General features: G+C 58.8%; 1 protein-coding gene and 1 long non-coding RNA gene across 2 annotated transcripts; both read left to right on the top strand.

Annotated features, from left to right (window-relative positions):
• Positions 1–1184: 1184 nt before the first annotated feature.
• Positions 1185–17321, top strand: MATCAP1 (microtubule associated tyrosine carboxypeptidase 1). The gene is made up of 6 exons (XM_063334056.1): positions 1185–1673; positions 6380–6523; positions 13627–13759; positions 14146–14451; positions 15353–15450; positions 15946–17321. The coding sequence occupies exons 1-6, from the start codon at positions 1218–1220 to the stop codon at positions 16108–16110; spliced, it is 1302 nt and encodes a 433-aa protein (XP_063190126.1). The 5' UTR covers positions 1185–1217; the 3' UTR covers positions 16111–17321.
• Positions 6533–12639, top strand: LOC134515270 (uncharacterized). Its single transcript, XR_010070927.1, has 3 exons — positions 6533–8485; positions 8588–8676; positions 11660–12639. It is a non-coding gene; the product is annotated as an uncharacterized LOC134515270 (long non-coding RNA).
• Positions 17322–17462: the final 141 nt, after the last annotated feature.

Genomic DNA, 17462 nt, shown 5'->3' with positions numbered 1-17462 from the left:
TTGCCCGGCGGGGCAGTACAGCCAGCCGTTGCCCAAAACAGAGCCGCTGGCTGCCCGGCGGAACCGGGGGCTATGGGAAAAGCCATGTGCTCGGCGATGTGACCGGGGCGGTTGATTCGACTGGGCTTGGTGACATGACTGGGGCTGGTAACATGACCGGGGTGATAATGTTTTGGGGCTGATGACGTGATCAGGGCTGGTGATGTGACCAGGGCTGGCAATGCAACTGGGATGACAATGCAACGGGGGCTGGCGGTGTGACTGGTGACACAACGAGGGTGATGTGACCAGGGCTGACAATGTGGCTGGCTTGGCGATGGAACCGCCTCGGCAATGCAACTGGGGCTAGAGACACAACTGGGATGACAACGCAACAGGGGCTGGCAGTGTGACTGGGGCTGGTGACACAACCAGGGTTGGTGATGTGACCGGAGCTGGTAATGCAGCCACCTCGAGAATCCGATCACCTCGGCGAGGCAACTGGGGCTGGTGACTTGACTGGGATGACAACGTTACTGGGCTTGGTGATGCAAATGAGTTTGATGACGCGACTGGGACTGGCAACGCAACCAGGGTTGGCGATGCAGCTGGGGATGGCGGCACAACCAGGGCAGCAATACAACCAGGGGTGGTGATGTAAATGGAGTTGGTGGTGCAACTGGGCAGCCGTGCAACTGGGACTGGAAATGCAACTGGGGCTGACGGTGCGGCCGGGAACTGGGGATACAAATGGGGTTGGTGACACAACCAGGGCTGGGGGATGCAGCCGGGGCCGGTGATGCACATGGGGTTGGTGACACAACTGGGACTGGTGACACAACCAGGGTCAGTGACACAGATGGGGACAGCAACTCAACTGGGGATGGCAACGCCGGGGCTGCTGATTCCAATGGGGTTGGAGATGCAACTGGGGTGGCGACGCCCCTGGGACTGGTGACCCAGCCGGGGCCGGTGACACAGCCGGGCCTGGGGCGGCGGCGGGGGCAGGCGGGGAGGCCGGTCCCCCCGCACCGCCCGGTGCCGGCCCGCCCGGCGCCTCTCCCCGGGCGGGCAGCGCAGCCTCCGCTCGGGGGCGGGGCTATCCCGCCACGCTGCCCTCCCATTGGCTGCGGGCGCGCCGGGTGCGGCGCCGATTGGCGGGTGTCGGCGCCGGGGGGGCGGGGTGGCGCAGCCCACGTGCCGCCGCCGCCGCCGCCGCCGCCGCCGCGCTGGAGGCCATGGTGCTGGACCCGGGGGCGGCGGCGGGCGGCGGGCTGGGGGCCGGCGCCGCCCCGCGCCTGCCCCACCGCCATGGCCCGCCGCTCTGCTCCTGCCCTTGCCCACCGGCACCGGGACCCCCGCCCCGTTGCCCGCGGGGAACCCGTCGCCTGTCGGAAACCGGCACCGGGATGCGGCGGAGCGAAAGCGCCGGGGGCCGCGGTGTCGGGGGGGGGATGCGCTCCGCCGCCTCCCTGCCCCACATCGCCCGGGGGCGGGGGAGCGGCGGGGGCGGCGGGGAGGAGCGGCGGAGCCCCTGCCTGCTGGTGGCCCTGCGGCCCCGCAACGTGGAGGCGGAACGGGAGCGGTTCTTCCGCGCCAGCTTCGCCTACGACCCCCAGTTCGAGTACGCCGAGCCGGTGCCCGCCGCCGTGCTGGATAAGTACGGGGCCGCCTCCGATCGCTTCGTGGGGCAGGTGAGGCGGGGCCCTCGGGAGGTCGGGGCGGGGCGGGGGGGCGAGCATCGCTGCCGGTGACCCCCGGTTCGCTGCCGGTACTGCTGCCGGCTCGGCGGGGGATGAGCATCGCGGGGGTTCCGGGAGGGATGCTCCGGGGCAGGGATGCTCCGAGAAGGGATGCTCCGGAGAGGGATGCTCCCGGGAGGGATGCTCCGGAGCAGGGATTCTCCGGGAAGGGATGCTCCGGGGGAGGGATGCTTCAGGAAGGGATGCTCCGGGGCAGGGATGCTCCGAGGAGGGATGCACCAGGGAGGGTTGTTCCGTGGAGGAAGAGGAACTTCCTCCCGCCGGTGCAAAGGTGTGGGTGTCCTCGCCAGGTGCCACCGGGAGGTATCATGTCGGGACCACTCCATGGTCACGCCAGTCAGGAGCTGGTCCATGGTCCATGTGAAACCGAGTGACCTGCTCTCCTTCCGGCTTCTGGTTGCCCAGAGAAGCTGTGGCTGCCCCATCCCTGGAGGTGTTCAAGGCCAGGCTGGATGGGGCTTAGAGCAACATGGTCTGGTGGGAAGTGTCCCTGCCCAGGGCAGGGGGCTTGGAACTAGGTGATTTTCAAGCTTCTTTAGTTACCTGCTCCGCCTGTGGGAATAGTACATGCTCCGTAGTTGACGGTCATGCTGGTGCTGGGTGATGCTACCAGCATCAAACTGGTTCTTGCTTACGGCTGCACGGTGGTGGTTAGGAGCTGGGGCTCCATCAAGGACCCCTGTGTAGATACCGGGTTGGAAGATGCTCAGGGGCCTGGAGGACCTCTTTGCTGAGGAGAGGCTGAGAGCCCTGGGGCTGTTCAGCCTGGAGAAGAGCAGACTGAGAGGGGATCTCATCAGTGCTCATCAATATCTAAAGGGCTGGGGGCAAAAGGATGGGGCCAGACTCTTCTCAGTGGTGCCTGGGGACAGGACAAGGGGCAACGGGCACAAACTTGACCATAGGAAGTTCCATCTCAACATGAGGAGGAACCTCTTTACTTTGAGGGTGGCAGAGCCCTGGAACAGGCTGCCCAGAGAGGTGGTGGAGTCTCCGTCTCTGGAGACGTTCCAACCCTGCCTGGATGCGTTCCTGTGCCACCTGCTGTGGGTGACCCTGCTCTGGCAGGGGGTTGGACGGGATGATCTCCAGAGGTCCCTTCCAACCCCTTCCATTCTGTGATTCTGTGAAAGGACCTCAGGGATCATCTAGTCCACCCTTGCTATTACATTTTGCCCTTGGTGCCGTAGGAATAGCAGACAAGGCGCTGGAGCACATGGGTGACCTCGTGGCACACGGTCCTTGGCCTGAATGCCCTGGTGGTTAGGTCTGGTTTGTTTTCTGGAAGGCCTAATGGTCATCTTGTGTGGCAGCATCCATAACACGTCACCAAATGTGGTTAGGAATGATAATAGTTGTTGTAGACTCTGCTTTAGGCAGTTGCTATTATTTTGCTTAACTTCTTCCATTGCTCATACGCTGCTGAAATATTCCTGACTCTGCCCCGGAGAATAATGATGCTTGGATGGAGGTGAGCGATCACCGCCCAGCCATTGGAGCTGGAGGGAATGGCAGGAGCTCTCCCGGTGCTCCGCAGAGCTGTTCCAGCCCTTTGCTTTGGGTTCGGAGTCAGGTGCCTGGTGATGCCCCAAAACCAGTTTGCTCCTCGGGCTGAGCATTCCCGGCTCAAGAAGGACAGGGAACTGCTGGAGAGGGGACAGCAAAGGGCTACCAAGATGATGAGGGGGATGGAACATCTCTCTGATGAAGAAAGACTGAGGGATTTGGGTCTTTTCAGTCTGGAAAAAAGACGACTGAGGGGGGATCTTATCAACACTTATAAACACTTAAAGGGTGGGTGTCAGGAGGATGGGGCCAGGCTCTTCTCAGTGGTGCCCAGTGACAGGACAAGGGGTAACAGGCACAAACTTGAGCATGGGAAGTTCCATCTCAACATGAGGAGGAACTTCTTTCCTGTGAGGGTGGCAGAGCCCTGGCACAGGCTGCCCAGAGAGGTGGTGGAGTCTCCGTCTCTGGAGACATTCCAAACCTGCCCGGACGCGTTCCTGTGCCACCTGCTGTGGGTGACCCTGCTCTGGCAGGGGGTTGGACGGGATGATCTCCAGAGGTCCCTTCCAGCCCCTACCATTCTGTGATTCTGTGATCCCGCCTCTGGCCAGAGCATCCTTTCTGCCACACGGACCCTTTTTAGCCTCATCCAAGGATGGAAAGCTCCTATCTTAAATTCGGGCGTCTCCGTGCACCTCCGAGTTGGGAGCTGACCTCTGGCGTCTCAAGTAGTGACTTCTTCACCCGTTTATTTATTGGGTTTTTGACTGTTTACTTATTCTTGCATTTACCTCTGGCTGATTTATGGTCCACGGGATTCAGGCTCGCTCTGTAAACAGCTTTTCTAAGCAGTTCGTCATTTCCAGTGCCCGGAGAAACTCTGCCCCAGATAAACGGGTGCCAGCGCTGCGGTTGCAGGGGAGACGATCTGACTCCTCTGGAGACCTCAATGGCTTTTCAGTGTTTTCTGCCTGCATTTAAATGCGTTTCATTCTCTGAGTAAAGCGGTAAAATGAGCTGTTCAGAGCTGTTCAACCCCCGCCCCCCGCTTTCTCCTTCGGGACAGTTGGCTTGCGACGTAGTAAAAGATGAATAATTGAGGTTATTTGCCTCCGCGCATCACTTTGCCTGAATGAAATTAAGCGCTCGTAACCGGCGGGAATGGCCTCGCCCCGGATCCCGAAACCTTTCACCAGAGATACTCAGTGCTGAGCGTTTCTCCAAGTTCTCCGGTGATGGTGCTTGTGTCGCCGTTCCTTTGCTCGTGCCCTGCAGTAACCTCCTTCCACTCTCTTTTGTCTTGGGAAACTTTTTTTTCCTTGCCAGCTAACTGTCGGCTATAAACTTGCTTTTTGAAAACCGGTGTTTATCGCGGAGCTTAAATAAATGAGACGTTTTGCTCCGCTGGCGTCCTTGGAGAAGAGCAGCCAAACCAGCCCCAGCTCCCCACTTCCAGCTTGTGGCTCCACCAGCTGCTCTTAACGGGCCAGGGTTGGGGAGGGGGGGTTGGGGGGGGTTATTTTATTTTTTTAATAGAAAAATGAAATAAACCAGAAGGATTCTTCCAACCCCGTGGAGGCTCATCGCACCGATCGCCTCCCCAGTTTGTCACGGGAAGGCCAGGAGCATCCGCAGGGAGCTGGGGCTGGGGGATTCGTTATCCCTCGGCATCTGGCGGGTGCGTGGTTTCAGGCTGCCTGGGGATGTTCGGCAGCCTCTCAGGAAACTAAACTTGGTATTTTAGGAATTTTGCTCGCCGGGATGAGCGCTGGAGGTCGGCGGGGGGAGCGAAGCTCTTTGGTCGTTCTTCCTCCTGGGCACCAGCTGCGCTGGGTTTGTCTTGGCTCGGAGCTGTGGGTCCCCTGGGAGGAGAGCGCAAGCGGCGGAGGAGAGGTGGGAGGAAGAAATGCTCCTTTTTCTGCCGCTGTCAGCAGGAGGTTCCTCGCGACGCCACAAAAATTATCATCGTGAAAAAAACCCCAAGAACAAAACAAAACAAACAAAAAAAAACCACCCCAAAAAAGCAACAACACAAAAAAAAACCCTGCACGACTTCTCTTGGAAAGACACAATAAGTGGCTCGAGAATAAAAAACCAGCTGTGCGGAGAAAACTCTTCAGGGACGGAAAAATCAGGTGCTTCTGCTGGGGCCGGGGAGGCCGCTCGCCCGCGGGGCTCCTCGGCAGGCTGTTGGGTGCTTTGAGCACTGGGACCGGTGGTGGGCACCCATCTCCTGATCCTGGGTGACCTGTGGGGATGGGACCTCCTCCAGCCACTGCCTGGAGCCCGGAGGAGAGCAAAGGGGGTTTGCTGAGCAGGAGGAGGTAAAACACGCCTCGGTGCGGGGCTGGGAAGCTCGGCGGCAGCTCAACCAGGTTTACAGATGCAATAAAACTGCTGGAAAAAACTCCAGAACTGGTGCAAAGTCATCGTCATTTATTAATAGGCTGGAGAAAGTCACTGCTTGAAGATGTCTACAATGCAAACTCACTTTGGGGGGAGGAAACCTGCTAATAAATGCTCATATTTTATAGAGGCTCCATAAATGTTAATGCTAATAAACATTAGCATTGATAAAGGGGCTGCTTTTGTTAGAAGGCTGTTGGTGTGCTGGAGGCTGGTCGTGCTGCGACCCTGGCCGAAGAAGAGGAAAAGGGCGATGCCGGCGATGCCATCCAGCGCCGCAACGAGAAACTCTCGGTGGGGGAAAAAGCAAGTGGATAAGCTAAACCTCTTTTGTGCGAGCGCTGGAGTTTGAAAGGAGAACCGAAAGCAGAAAAGATGAAAATAATCACGGCTTTAACCCCCGGAGGCAGCGTGCTGCGGTGATGCTGTTTCGCTTCTGCTTTGCCCGGTTCCCCCAAGAGACGCTTGCGAGGGTGATGAAAAGCAGAAAGAACATACTGGGGGTCGTGCTGATGGCGTTAGGGGTCCGTCTGTCCTGGTGGCCACCTCCAGCTAGCTCAGTCGCCTTGTTTTCGTAGGTGTTGCAAAACCGCGTCTCGCTGTCCAGGCCGTTTATCAGGGATTATGTCCGCGAGGGTTTTATTGCACGTGGGATTTTGTGGTTATAAGCGGGGGGCAGGGGGGAGTGTTTTGCGCTGATGTTTCTTTTCTGCCCGCGGCAGGCCATCAGGATCATCCGGGCCGTCCTGGAGAAGTACGGGACCTACGAGAGCTTCGAAGTCGCCACGGGCGGGAGGCTTCTGAGCAAGTGCCAGATCTGGTCCGTCATCCGAAAGTACATGCAGAAGGAAGGCTGCGTGGGAGAGGTAATTCCGCGTCCCTGCCTTCGCGCTTGTAGAACGCAGCTGCAAAATATTTATGTTTTCTGATAAAAAAAAAAAAAGAGGACTCAGATTAAGAAGTGTTTTGGGTGCAAAGAAACTCTTCTGCCCTGAGCTGTGGTGTCTCTTCGTCTCTGGCTTGGCTGCGGTCGCTGTACCCCGGCGTTAGGACGTGGGTGCTGGTTCCCCACCAGTTTCCCTGGATTTTTTCAGTCTACATCTCCCTTTCATGATAGAGAGAGGGAGGGTTTGGCCGTGGGGCCGTGCAAGGAGCCTTTTGTGTGAGCGAGGCACCAGCTGCCGCCAGGAAAGCCCTCTCCTGCTGGTGGCGGTGGTGTGGCAGACCCCTCCGACAGCCGCCTTCGCTCGCGTGTCCGAAAGGAAAGCTGGGAGGAGAGATTTCCTCCTGTCCTGCGGGATGTGCTGGCTTACGGCGCTTTGAAACCCCAAGCTTGGGTTTTAAGGCTGGGAAATATGTGGTTAAGAGAGGATGGTAGCCATGTGGGATGGGGCAGGCGGGGAGTTCAGCATCTCTTAATCCGGTTTCTCTGGGCCCCTGGAAGCCCCCGCGTGGGATGTCCCACAGCTTTGGTTACGGGGCTTTTTTTTTCCGGTTGCTGCCAGCAAGGCGCGGGCAAAACGCTCCCACCGTCCTGGGTTCAAGCGGTGAGAAGGATTTCTGGACCCGGCTTGGGTTTTTTGGGGCTCGCGGGGCTGCCTTTGGCTGTTGGCCACGGAGCTGGCTGGCGCGGGGAGTGGCGGGGGGGGCTTCCTCACCGCTGCCTCTGGGCCGGGCTGTATTCCCTAGCTCTGGTTTTTCACCTCCATCTCCAAACAGGTTTATTCAGGAACGTTTCCCCAGAGCATCGCCTTGCTCCGTGGTACCCGGTGCATTTCACGCCCGCAAAAGCGGGGAGCGAGCGGTTCCCCGAGGTCCCACCTGGCCAGGGGACGTTCCTCCTCCAGCCCCCTCGGTTTGCCCTGGGGTGTGGATTTGGCACCTTGGGTCCTCCCAAGACTTTGCTTAGGACAGAAAGTCTCCCTGCAAACCTCTTCCTATAACTCGGCTGCCTTTTAGTACCCAGAAGCAGTCCCAGTAGCCAGCCCAGCAGCCGGCCAGTCTCACAGACCTACGCTTGTGACACCTTGGTTGTGGTCTGTCTCTCGATTTTTATTTTATTCATTGATTAAATTCAGCTATTTTGCTCTTCTCCGTTAATCTGAACCCGAACTGTGCCCTGGCTGGGCAGAAAGCCATTTTTTCCCCTCGCGTACTGGCGTACCACTGGCTTCCTTCCAGCCCTGTGCAATTTTTCCCTTTGCTCAAGGGAGCGCAGGGCTCGGTAATTATGTTTGCACGTCGGCGTGTGAGATCCGGGGCCCTTTTATCCAAACCTTTTGGTAAGCGCTTTTTAAAACCATTAAAGCTTTGGTTTGTTCGTTCCCACCCGCTACAAATTTTGCTGGATTTCTCTGGGGCGGGCAAGGAGGGGAGGTTTTCCTCTGCTCTTCATACAGGGGTGTTGGCAAACTTTGCACCCCCACCCCCCCTCCCCGGCTCCGGTACGGAACAAAATTTTGCTGGAACTTCTGCGTCGCTGCTAACGTAACAACACCCCGTCGGGGGAACCGGGCGGTTTCAGACGTGTGTCCGTCGTGATTCCTGATTTTCACCTGCTGTGCCCCGTTTGCTTCCCTGTGACGTATGAACTGCGATGGCTTCCTTAAAAAAAAAAAAAAGAAAAAAAGAGAAAAAAAAAGAAAAAGGAGAAACTCTAGCGCGGGGGGGTTGCGTTAGCCCAGAGACCGGCCGGCTGACCCGTGAGCTGCGGGCAAGCAGCGGGGACAGGCTGGTGGCCATCACTGCCGGCAACTGCCCCTTGTCACTGGCGCCCATCGGCAAAGGCAGGAACCCGCTTTCCGGCACCACAGGCAGCGTGCTCCTGGGTAAGTCTTTGCCCTGTAATTAACTTTGCCTCTTCAAAAGCTTCTTTGTCGGGGTCCGAGCTGCAGATCCTGAAGCTCTTCTGCTTTTTTCTTCTGGCTCAGGGCCGAGGTGGCGCTGCCGGAGCTCAGAGGTCTCCGTAGGGATGTCGGCAAGCTCCCAGCTCGCGGCAGAGAAAGCCCTGGCCCCGTTGGTAAGTGCTGCATGGCAGTCCCTGGGGCTGTGGAATGTTCAAGAAGGACAGGGAACTGCTGGAGAGGGGACAGCAAAGGGCTACCAAGATGCTGAGGGGACTGGAACATCTCTCTGATGAAGAAAGGCTGAGGGATTTGGGTCTCTTCAAGTCTGGAAAAAAGACGACTGAGGGGGGACCTTATAAACACTTAAAGGGTGGGTGTCATGAGGATGGGGCCAGGCTCTTCTCAGTGATGCCTGGGGACAGGGCAAGGGGTAATGGGCACAAACTTGAGCATGGGAAGTTCCATCTCAACATGAGGAGGAACTTCTTTCCTGTGAGGGTGGCAGAGCCCTGGCACAGGCTGCCCAGAGAGGTGGTGGAGTCTCCGTCTCTGGAGACATTCCAGCCCCGCCTGGACGCGTTCCTGTGCCACCTGCTCTGGGTGACCCTGCTCTGGCGGGGGGTTGGACGGGATGATCTCCTTCCAACCCCGGCCATTCTGTGATTCTGTGAGATAATGCTAGCTAGCATCTCCTGGGATCCCATCGGTGGTGCCTCTCCTCCTTGGAGCTGCTCAGTGTCGGCCTTTTGTTGGCGTGGGTGGCCCGAGCAGATGGGCAGGCTGCTGGCAGGGCCGGGGAGCCCGTGCTACGGTGCCACAGGGGCCGTCAGCACTCTTCCCTCGGTTCCTGGTGACTTTCTCCGTTGTTCCGTCCACAAAAGCTGAGTGGGAGCTTCCTGGGCTGCGAGGATGCGCTGGGGATGCTGCTCTCCACGCCGGGGGTCACACATCTGGAGAGCTGCTCCAGGGGGCTGAAGTTGCAGCCCCTGTTTGTAACAGCTTCTGCAAAGCTGGGGGGGCTTCCAAAATAAGCAGGTGGATGAGGCCCCCCCGGAGAGGGGCTGCCGGCAGCGTAATGGGAGCATGCGAAGGTGCGGGTCTCCGGTGACACTGAGGGTCCCTTCCCATCGCGCCCAGACGGCTGGCTCCACGCGGCGTGGTGCTTGGCACTTCTCTTTAATGAGAAAAAAACAACGCTATGTCACTGCGGCAGCAACTAAGGGGCAAAAAGAAAATGCCCCAAGCCAATGCCTCTTAAAAGTTCATCCGACTGACAGCTGAAGAATGATGTCGTGGGGTTTTGCCCCTCGTCTTCTCACCGTGGTGGCCCCTGGGCACATCCGTATGGGCAGCTCTCGGGCGGGGGGACTGTGACCTGCCACTGTACCCGGGGGCTGCAGGAGCTCTCAGCCTCTCCCAGCGGTGTCTGATCCCGCTTCCCAACCCCCTGGATCAGCCCCTTGCTATCCCTCATTCCCCTACCCAGCTCTGTCTCAGGATCTTTCCGTCCTTAGGACAGGGATGGGGAATTTCCCCCTGGGCCCTGTCAGCCCCGTGTCTTCCCGAGTCGGGGGGTGGGGTGGGGGGGTGATTTCTGCCTGCAAAACCCCCGCCGTTAATTTGCCTTCCTGATCATGAACCACCGCAAACCTCGTGCTGCGGTTGGGCAGTTTGCTGGTGTTTCTTCGTCCTGAATCTGCTTCCTAACCACCCCCCCACCCTTCGCTTGATGCCCTTTCCAGTACAGGGAAAAATAGTTTCCACTCCATATAACTGAGCTGAGTGTTGCTTTTACCTTTTCTTCATCGTGAGAACAGGAAAAAAAAAAAAATATCAAAAGTGCTCCCTCTGACTTGAATTCTTCCTCGAAAGGCGCTGGGGTGTTTTTGCTCAGAGTTTTTTTTCTCGATTCCCCAAAAGAGACCCGTTACTTCAGCTGCACCCTTCCCCCTGTGCTCAGCCCCCGGCGGCAGCGTCCCGCCTTGGTGCAAACCGCATTTTTCTGTGCCCTTGGGTCTTTCTCCAAGTGCCGTGTCCCAGGGAGCGCTTCGTTCTCCATTTCGGCTCCCGCAAGCCTGGATTTCCGTGCTGAGCGTCGCATCGTCCTCATCCTCGGCCGCCGGTTCTTTTCCAGCTTTTTGCTGCCTTCCTCTTTGCTCGCCCTGCGCTCGGTGGTATCGGATAGGAAAAGAAAAAGGGGGAAAATTGGGTTTTGGACCGGACCATCTGCCTCCTGCTCGGGTTGAGGGAGACAGCGCTGGCCTTTCCGCTCTTTGGCTGGGCTCGTTTGGGTCTCACATCGCGCTGCGCGAGGCAGCGCGTTGGCAGCTTTGATGGGTGACGTTGTTGACCATCGACTTGGCCTGTAGCAGAAACACCCCCCCCACCCCCCACTCCAAATAATATAAAAAAGTGACTCTTTTTCAAGCCAGAGCACTCTGTTGCTGAGTGTATCTCTGCTTGAGGGAAGCTCAGCCCCGGTGGGATGCTGGGGTGCAGGTAACAGCAGGGAAGATGCAGCGTAGGAGGCGGGACACGGCATTCCCAGTCCAGCAGAGGAAAAAGCCATGGGCAGGTGATGGACGGACATTCCGGTTATAATAAAAGGCTTTTCTTTAAGTGGTGGGAATTAAGATGCCGGTGCGGATGGGAAGGGAGAGCTGGAGGTCACCGGCGATGAGCTGTGGGGAGCATCTCCCCATGGAACACCCCGCACAGTTAAACTCCTGGGTTTATACCATATCCCACTCGCGCAGGGGCTCTGGGCGTTGATTTTGGAGCCGGCTTTTGAAATTGCATGAGGGAAGCTTGAACAGTTTGGGGAGATGCCAGGCGAGCACCGGCCTCCCCAAATCCCGCTGCCAGGCCGACCCCAGCACAGCAGGTCCCGCTGGCACGGGGGACCCGGAGCTGCCAAATCCCGGTCACTGGGGGATAATCCAGCGTAACGTGGCCAAGGATGAGCAGCTGGAAAATGGAGAAAAGCGGAGAGGAGGAGTTGGGGGGGGTGGGGGGTGGCATGGTATTTTTTTTAATAGGCTGAGGAAAAGCAGGTGTAAGAATGAGAGCGTTTATCCTAGGGAAGAAGTTTGGGTTTGTACATCTAATATCCTGAATTCCAACCTCCTTGGGGTTTATTTTTTTTCCTCTGTACAGGGGCAATGAAGCGCAACAAGACAAGAAGTGGACCTGGCCTTGCGGACCGCTCCCAGCCAGCCCAGCATCCTGTATCCCGGTAGCGGAGCTCGGGATGACACAGTCCATCCTCTCTGCTCCTCCTTCGGAAGAGCCGCAGGTCGGGCAGAAAAGAGCTGGGGACCAGGGACTGTCACAGGGTCCGGGCACCAGTTCTGTGCTGCAGCGTCTTCCAGGGAGCAGGAAAAGTGCTGCCACGACGAAATGTATTCCTTGTCTTTCCTTTGGTTTAAACTCTGGCCCCTGGCTCCCTCTGTCCCCTCCCACAAGCCCAGGATTTCTGCCTCCGCTAGTCGCGTTTGGGATTGCCACGTCGGATGTCTGGGCTCTATTCCCATCCCACTGAGCTGCCCTAAGGGGTGGGAGTTGGTTAAAATCATCCCCAAAACCCGGCTCGTTTGTGCCACCTTAGCTCTGCTTGCCGTGAAGCTGTGGCCTTCCCTGCCTGTCGCAGCTCCAGACGGGGCTGGTGGCAGGAGCTGCCACCAAAAGTCATCTCCCCACCAGGAGTGCCTCACCCCCCACCCCAACCCCCGCCACGGGAGCTCGCGTCATGATGATCCTGCTGGAAACTAAACCTGGTTAGAGCATAAAACCAGTTCTGGTCCGGATCAGTCCCCTGCCGCGGTTTGGCCCAGGTCCCCCAGGTCCGTGGCTGGACGTGGGAGAGGGCAGCGAAGGGGCAGCCCGTCTTTATCTTGACTTGCTTCCTGGGGCAAAAATAGAGCTTGAGGAGACACGCACAGGTCAGAAACGAGCCGGCAAGTCTTTTCGCGGAGTTGGAGGGATTCTCTTTCCCACTGGTGTATTTTAATCCAGGGAAGCATTTGCACTGTAAGTATTTTGATACTGTTCGTTTTGCCTGGTGGTCGAATCCGTTAAGTTGCGCTTCTGGCTTCCGTCAGCAGCTTCGCACAACAATAAATCCGGGTTAAAGCAAACCCCCTTCCGTCTCCTCTCCTTTTTTATTAAATAAGCAGGAAGAATTGTCGCGTAGTGATACGCGTGCGTATCTTCATCCTGAAAAGCATCGGCTTGTGAAATAACAGATGGGCCTTAGAGTTAATATGTACGTGGGGCAGGGGGGAGGAAGGATTTTGAGGTAGAATCGGTGTGTGCCTGAAGGTGCCGAGCATTGCCGCGGCCGAACCACGGATGCGAGAGCCGCGAGTCTCCTCCGTCCATGCTGCGGCTGCAGGGCTCAGGTCGGATGGTCAGAAAATGCTGCTTGGCCGGCACGTTAACTCACGTTAACCGAGAGCAGCTGCCTTGGCTCCAGCACTCACGAGAGCCAGCTTTCCCAAAATAGATGGGTTTTTTTTCCTGTCTAAGGATGTTCTCCCGCCCGTCCCTGCCTTGACTCCTGGCCGGTTCCTGCTGCGAGGGTGGGCTGGCGTGGATCCATCCTCGCTGCTTGTGTCTTGGAGCCTCGAAAGGGAGAATCCGCAGGAGAGGCCGTGAGAATGGAGCTGGAGCCTTGGATTCCTCACGGGCTGTTTTTATCGGGGCAGGGGGGGTGGCTCTAGAGGTTGGACCCATAACAGAGTGGGTGCTGTTGGTTTTTGGAGTGGGGTTGATTTGGTGGCTGAATTTACTGCAACAGCCCATGGCATGTGGGGTTGCGGGAGCGTCCCCATCGCCTGTGACCACTAAATTGTGCGGAGCCCGTGGGGACAAAGACCATGGCGGGGAAGATGCTGGCTGTAAAAAGGTTAAAAAAGTTATTTCATCCCTCTCTTTCCTCTCGTCAACCCCTCAGCGCACTCCCTGCCTGCTCCTGCCGGCTGGAGTTTCTTTGGGGGTCGCCACACAGCGGTGGCTTTTTCTGACTGTCCGCCACCATCTCAACCTCTCCTTAGAGCCGAGACCCCGCTGAGCATCTCCTTCTTCTTCTTCTTCTTCTCCTTCTCCTCCTCCTCCTCCTGCAGGTGGTGGTGCAGCTCACCGACGACCTCCTGTCCCAGGCGGTGATGATGGTGGAGGACAGCCGGCCAACGCTGGCCATCAACCTGGCTGGAGCCCGGCAGCACTGGCTGGAGGGGATGCTGCGCCATGAGATAGGTCAGCGGGGCAGAGTTGTGGGGCGATGCTGCGAGCATCCTCTGGCCGTCACCTGTGGGGGGGGTCACGGGGCCCACGGGACAAGGTGATGCCCACCAGGTCCTGCAAGGAGGCTCCTGGGCAGGTTGCGGAAGAGGCTGAGGCCACCTGGGTGGGGGGAAAAGGGGGTGTCGGGCAGGCACCCGTGCACTCGCGTGCTTGCCCCGGGGCGCCGGAGCAAGCAGCTGTCCCATGGCGGCATCTCCAGCTCAGACTGGCGCTGGCACCCATGGGTGCTGGGTCTCAACCCCAAACTCGTGACTCGGGGGATGGAAGTTGGGGGTGGGGGGGGCGGTGGGTCGAGCTTTTTGGAGGCCGCGGCCGACGGCGCCGGTTCCCCTCCCCAGGCACCCACTACATCCGAGGGGTGAACAACACCCGGCAGCCCTGGCACAGCTCCGAGGGCCGCAAGCAGTACAGCCTGAAGCCCGCCAACCCCACGGAGGAAGGCTTGGCCAGCCTGCACAGCGTCCTCTTCCGCAAGCAGCCCTTCCTGTGGCGGGCGGCCCTGCTCTACTACACCATCGAGCGGGCCAGCCGCCTCTCCTTCTCCGCCCTCTTCCAGGACCTGGAGCAGTACGTCCAGGACGCCGGCGTCCGGTGGGAGTACTGCGTGCGGGCGAAGCGGGGCCAGACGGACACCTCGCAGCCAGGTACCGTTCGGGGAAGGGGGTTACAAAGCCTTGGAGTTTCGGAAGGGATTTGATTTTGTTTTGCTGGGGATGGTTCGCCGCGGGGTGGGTTGAGCATCGCTGACCCCATTGCCACGGCAGCCTTTGAAATGGTGGCTCGGCCCCACCCACGCATCCCTCTCCGTCTGCAGCACCATCTCCTGTGGGTTTATACTTGTCTTTGTGGCGGTGATCTTCCAACATCAGCTCTTCGGCTGCTCAGGGTCGGGTGGGGATGGATGGGGTCCCCCCCCCAAAGGCTGATGGGAGCGACTCGCAGCAGCCAAAAGAGAAGAAAAAAAAAAAGAGCATTTCTGGGGATGCATTTAGGTTCTTGCAGTGGTTTACCATGAAAAACATCCGTTGATGCCTGGCAACAGGACAAGGGGTAACGGGCACAAACTTGACCATAGGAAGTTCCACCTAAGCACGAGGAGGAACTTCTTTCCTGTGAGGGTGGCAGAGCCCTGGCACAGGCTGCCCAGAGAGGTGGTGGAGTCTCCGTCTCTGGAGACATTCCAACCCCGCCTGGACGCGTTCCTGTGCCACCTGCTGTGGGTGACCCTGCTCTGGCAGGGGGTTGGATGGGATGATCTCCAGAGGTCCCTTCCAACCCTGGCCATTCTGTGAGTCTATGATTCTATGAAAGCATCCCCGTGAGTGGTTCGGGGCTCTCACTGCCCCCAGCTGCCGCCACAGTCCCCGGCGCTGCTCCCCAGCGCTCATCCTTTGAGACCCAGCGGTCCCGGTCATGGCACGAGCAACACCTGAGCCCTGGCACACTCGTGTCATCCCAGTCCGGTGCCGTGACTGCGTTCGGCAGACATTCAGGAGGGTGGTGGGGTGCCAGGCTCCCACTCCCCATCCTCTCCCGCTCTTCCAGGCTGTTTCAGTAAGGACCAGGTCTACCTGGATGGGATTCTCCGCATCCTGCGCCATCGGCAGACCATCGACTTCCCGCTGCTGGCTGCACTCGGAAAGGTAGCGGCTTGTAGGGGGGGAGGACAATGGACGGCTGATCCCGGAGCCCTGTCCCATCCCCAGAGCTCATGTGGGCTCCCACATTTTCCTGCAAATGAGCCCTTGGCTGTTGGCCCGGCAGCTCTTTGCCGTTTCGGTGGAGCAGGGGGAAAGGCTGCGAGGAAGGACGGGACAATCCGTGCTTCTCCGCAGGAGACCTTTGGGGAGAGGCTTAACCCAGCCAGCGGGTTAAGCTCTGCTGGCCCTCTGCCTCGGCCACGCCGGTCCTGCTGTCACCTGTCCCTGCGGGGACAGACAATGACCAAATCCTTGCAAATCCCCCTTGCAAAACCCCAAGCAGCTCCGCCGGTGCTCCCCCCACCCGCCCCCGCAGGCAGGATGGATGTTGGGCAATGGGGGTGACCCAAGGGGGCCAGACCCCCCCCCCCCCCGACCCTGCTCCTTGGATGGGGCCGGCAGGGGGGATGCTGACCCCTGCTCCCTGCCTCCCATCAGGTCTCTTACGAAGACGTGAATCGGCTGAAGAAATTTGGGGTGCTGGAGAAAGCCCGCATCCCCCACTTCATGCAGGACCTGGAGCGGTACATGAAGCAGCTGGACCACATCGTCACCACCAACGGCCTGGACGAGGAAGAGCTGGAGCAGCTACTGCCCGACTGAGGGGCATTCCCCACCACCACCCCCGCCCTGAAACCGGTGCCCCGAGGCCGCAACTGGTGCCATTTATTGGATATTTATTGGGGCTGGAGCCTGGAGAGGGCAGAGCCTGGGCCCACCCCCCCGTGCCCGGGCGGCCGCTGTGCATGTTCTGCTGTGTAGGGTAGCGCGGCCGGGAGGGCCGGTGTGGTTAGTGTTGAAGTGTGTGTTGTCCACCCCCCCCCCGCAACACCGTCCCCTGTGCGTTTTGGGGACGGCTGCGCGGCTCCGCGTGGCTTCGGGGAGCCAGAGGAGAGGGTTGAGAGGGAGCGAGGGCAGAGCTGGGGGGGACACGCTGCTCCCCCTGGGGTGCAGGGAGCTGTGCTGGGGCGGTTGCTATGGGGCGGGGGGGTGGGAGGTGGGGGAATGCCCTTAGGGTGCCATGGGGTGCTCTCAGCAGAGCGGGGGCACCCCCTCGGGGCCAGCAGACGGGGCTGGGGGCTCTGGGCTGTGCCCAGCAGGGAGTCGGGGCTGGCCCGCACCCACCCATTGCCCTGCGTGTGCGTTTCCCACTTCCTGCCCCTTCCCTCAGCAGCAGCAGGAAGGACTTTAAGCCCTCAAAATACTAATTTCTGCTCTCCCCCCCAACCCCCCAGCTCCTAGATATTTGCCCACGATTAACCATCGCTCTGCGCCCCAACTACAGGAGGACTCAGGGCAGGGATGGGGCTTGGTGTTAGGAAAAAGCGTGTAATAAAAAAAATGACGTAATGGAAACAACGTGTGGGCAAAAGGTTGTGGATAGCATCGAAGGGCAGGCTGGAAAGGCCTGCGAACACGGACCGCGCGTCTCGCTCGCACAGGCAAAGCTGCATGGCTCCGAGCTGGTGCGTCAAGAGCGGGAAGGGGTCACCGGAGTGTGTAAAACACCATACTGGGCAGGGACAACACTAATAAATCAAAGTAGGCAAAAGCAGAAGCTGCCCTGAGCTGTTCCTGGTCTCTTAACACGTGGTTTCTGCAGCAATTGTGGCACCCCAGCTGTGCCACCCCCGGGAGAGTCGATTTAAAAGAAAGAAAGAAAAAAAACAACACAGACTTAGTTTTGGCTTCTTTTAGCCGCAGCCTTTCATCCCGCTGAGCTCCTGCAAAGGTAGCACAGGCCAAGGCTCAAACTCCAAGTCTCCAAGTTTGGCTGCCAGGCCTGGTCACAGCACCCCGCAGCTGCCCACGCTCCCCCTCTCGCAGGGCAGCACAGAGCAAGCTCGGGAAGGGCTGAGCCCACATTTCTTGGGGGATTTTGCTTCCCACTGGTCCAGGTCTCTGGCATTTTTAACAGCTGCCCTCTGCGAGCAGCCCTGTACGAACACAGTGCC

The sequence above is a fragment of the Chroicocephalus ridibundus genome, chromosome 4 (genome assembly GCF_963924245.1).
Source record: "Chroicocephalus ridibundus chromosome 4, bChrRid1.1, whole genome shotgun sequence".
Taxonomy (NCBI): Eukaryota; Metazoa; Chordata; class Aves; order Charadriiformes; family Laridae; genus Chroicocephalus; species Chroicocephalus ridibundus.
Note: the sequence above shows the minus strand (reverse complement) of the source record. Positions and strands in the feature narration are given on the sequence as shown.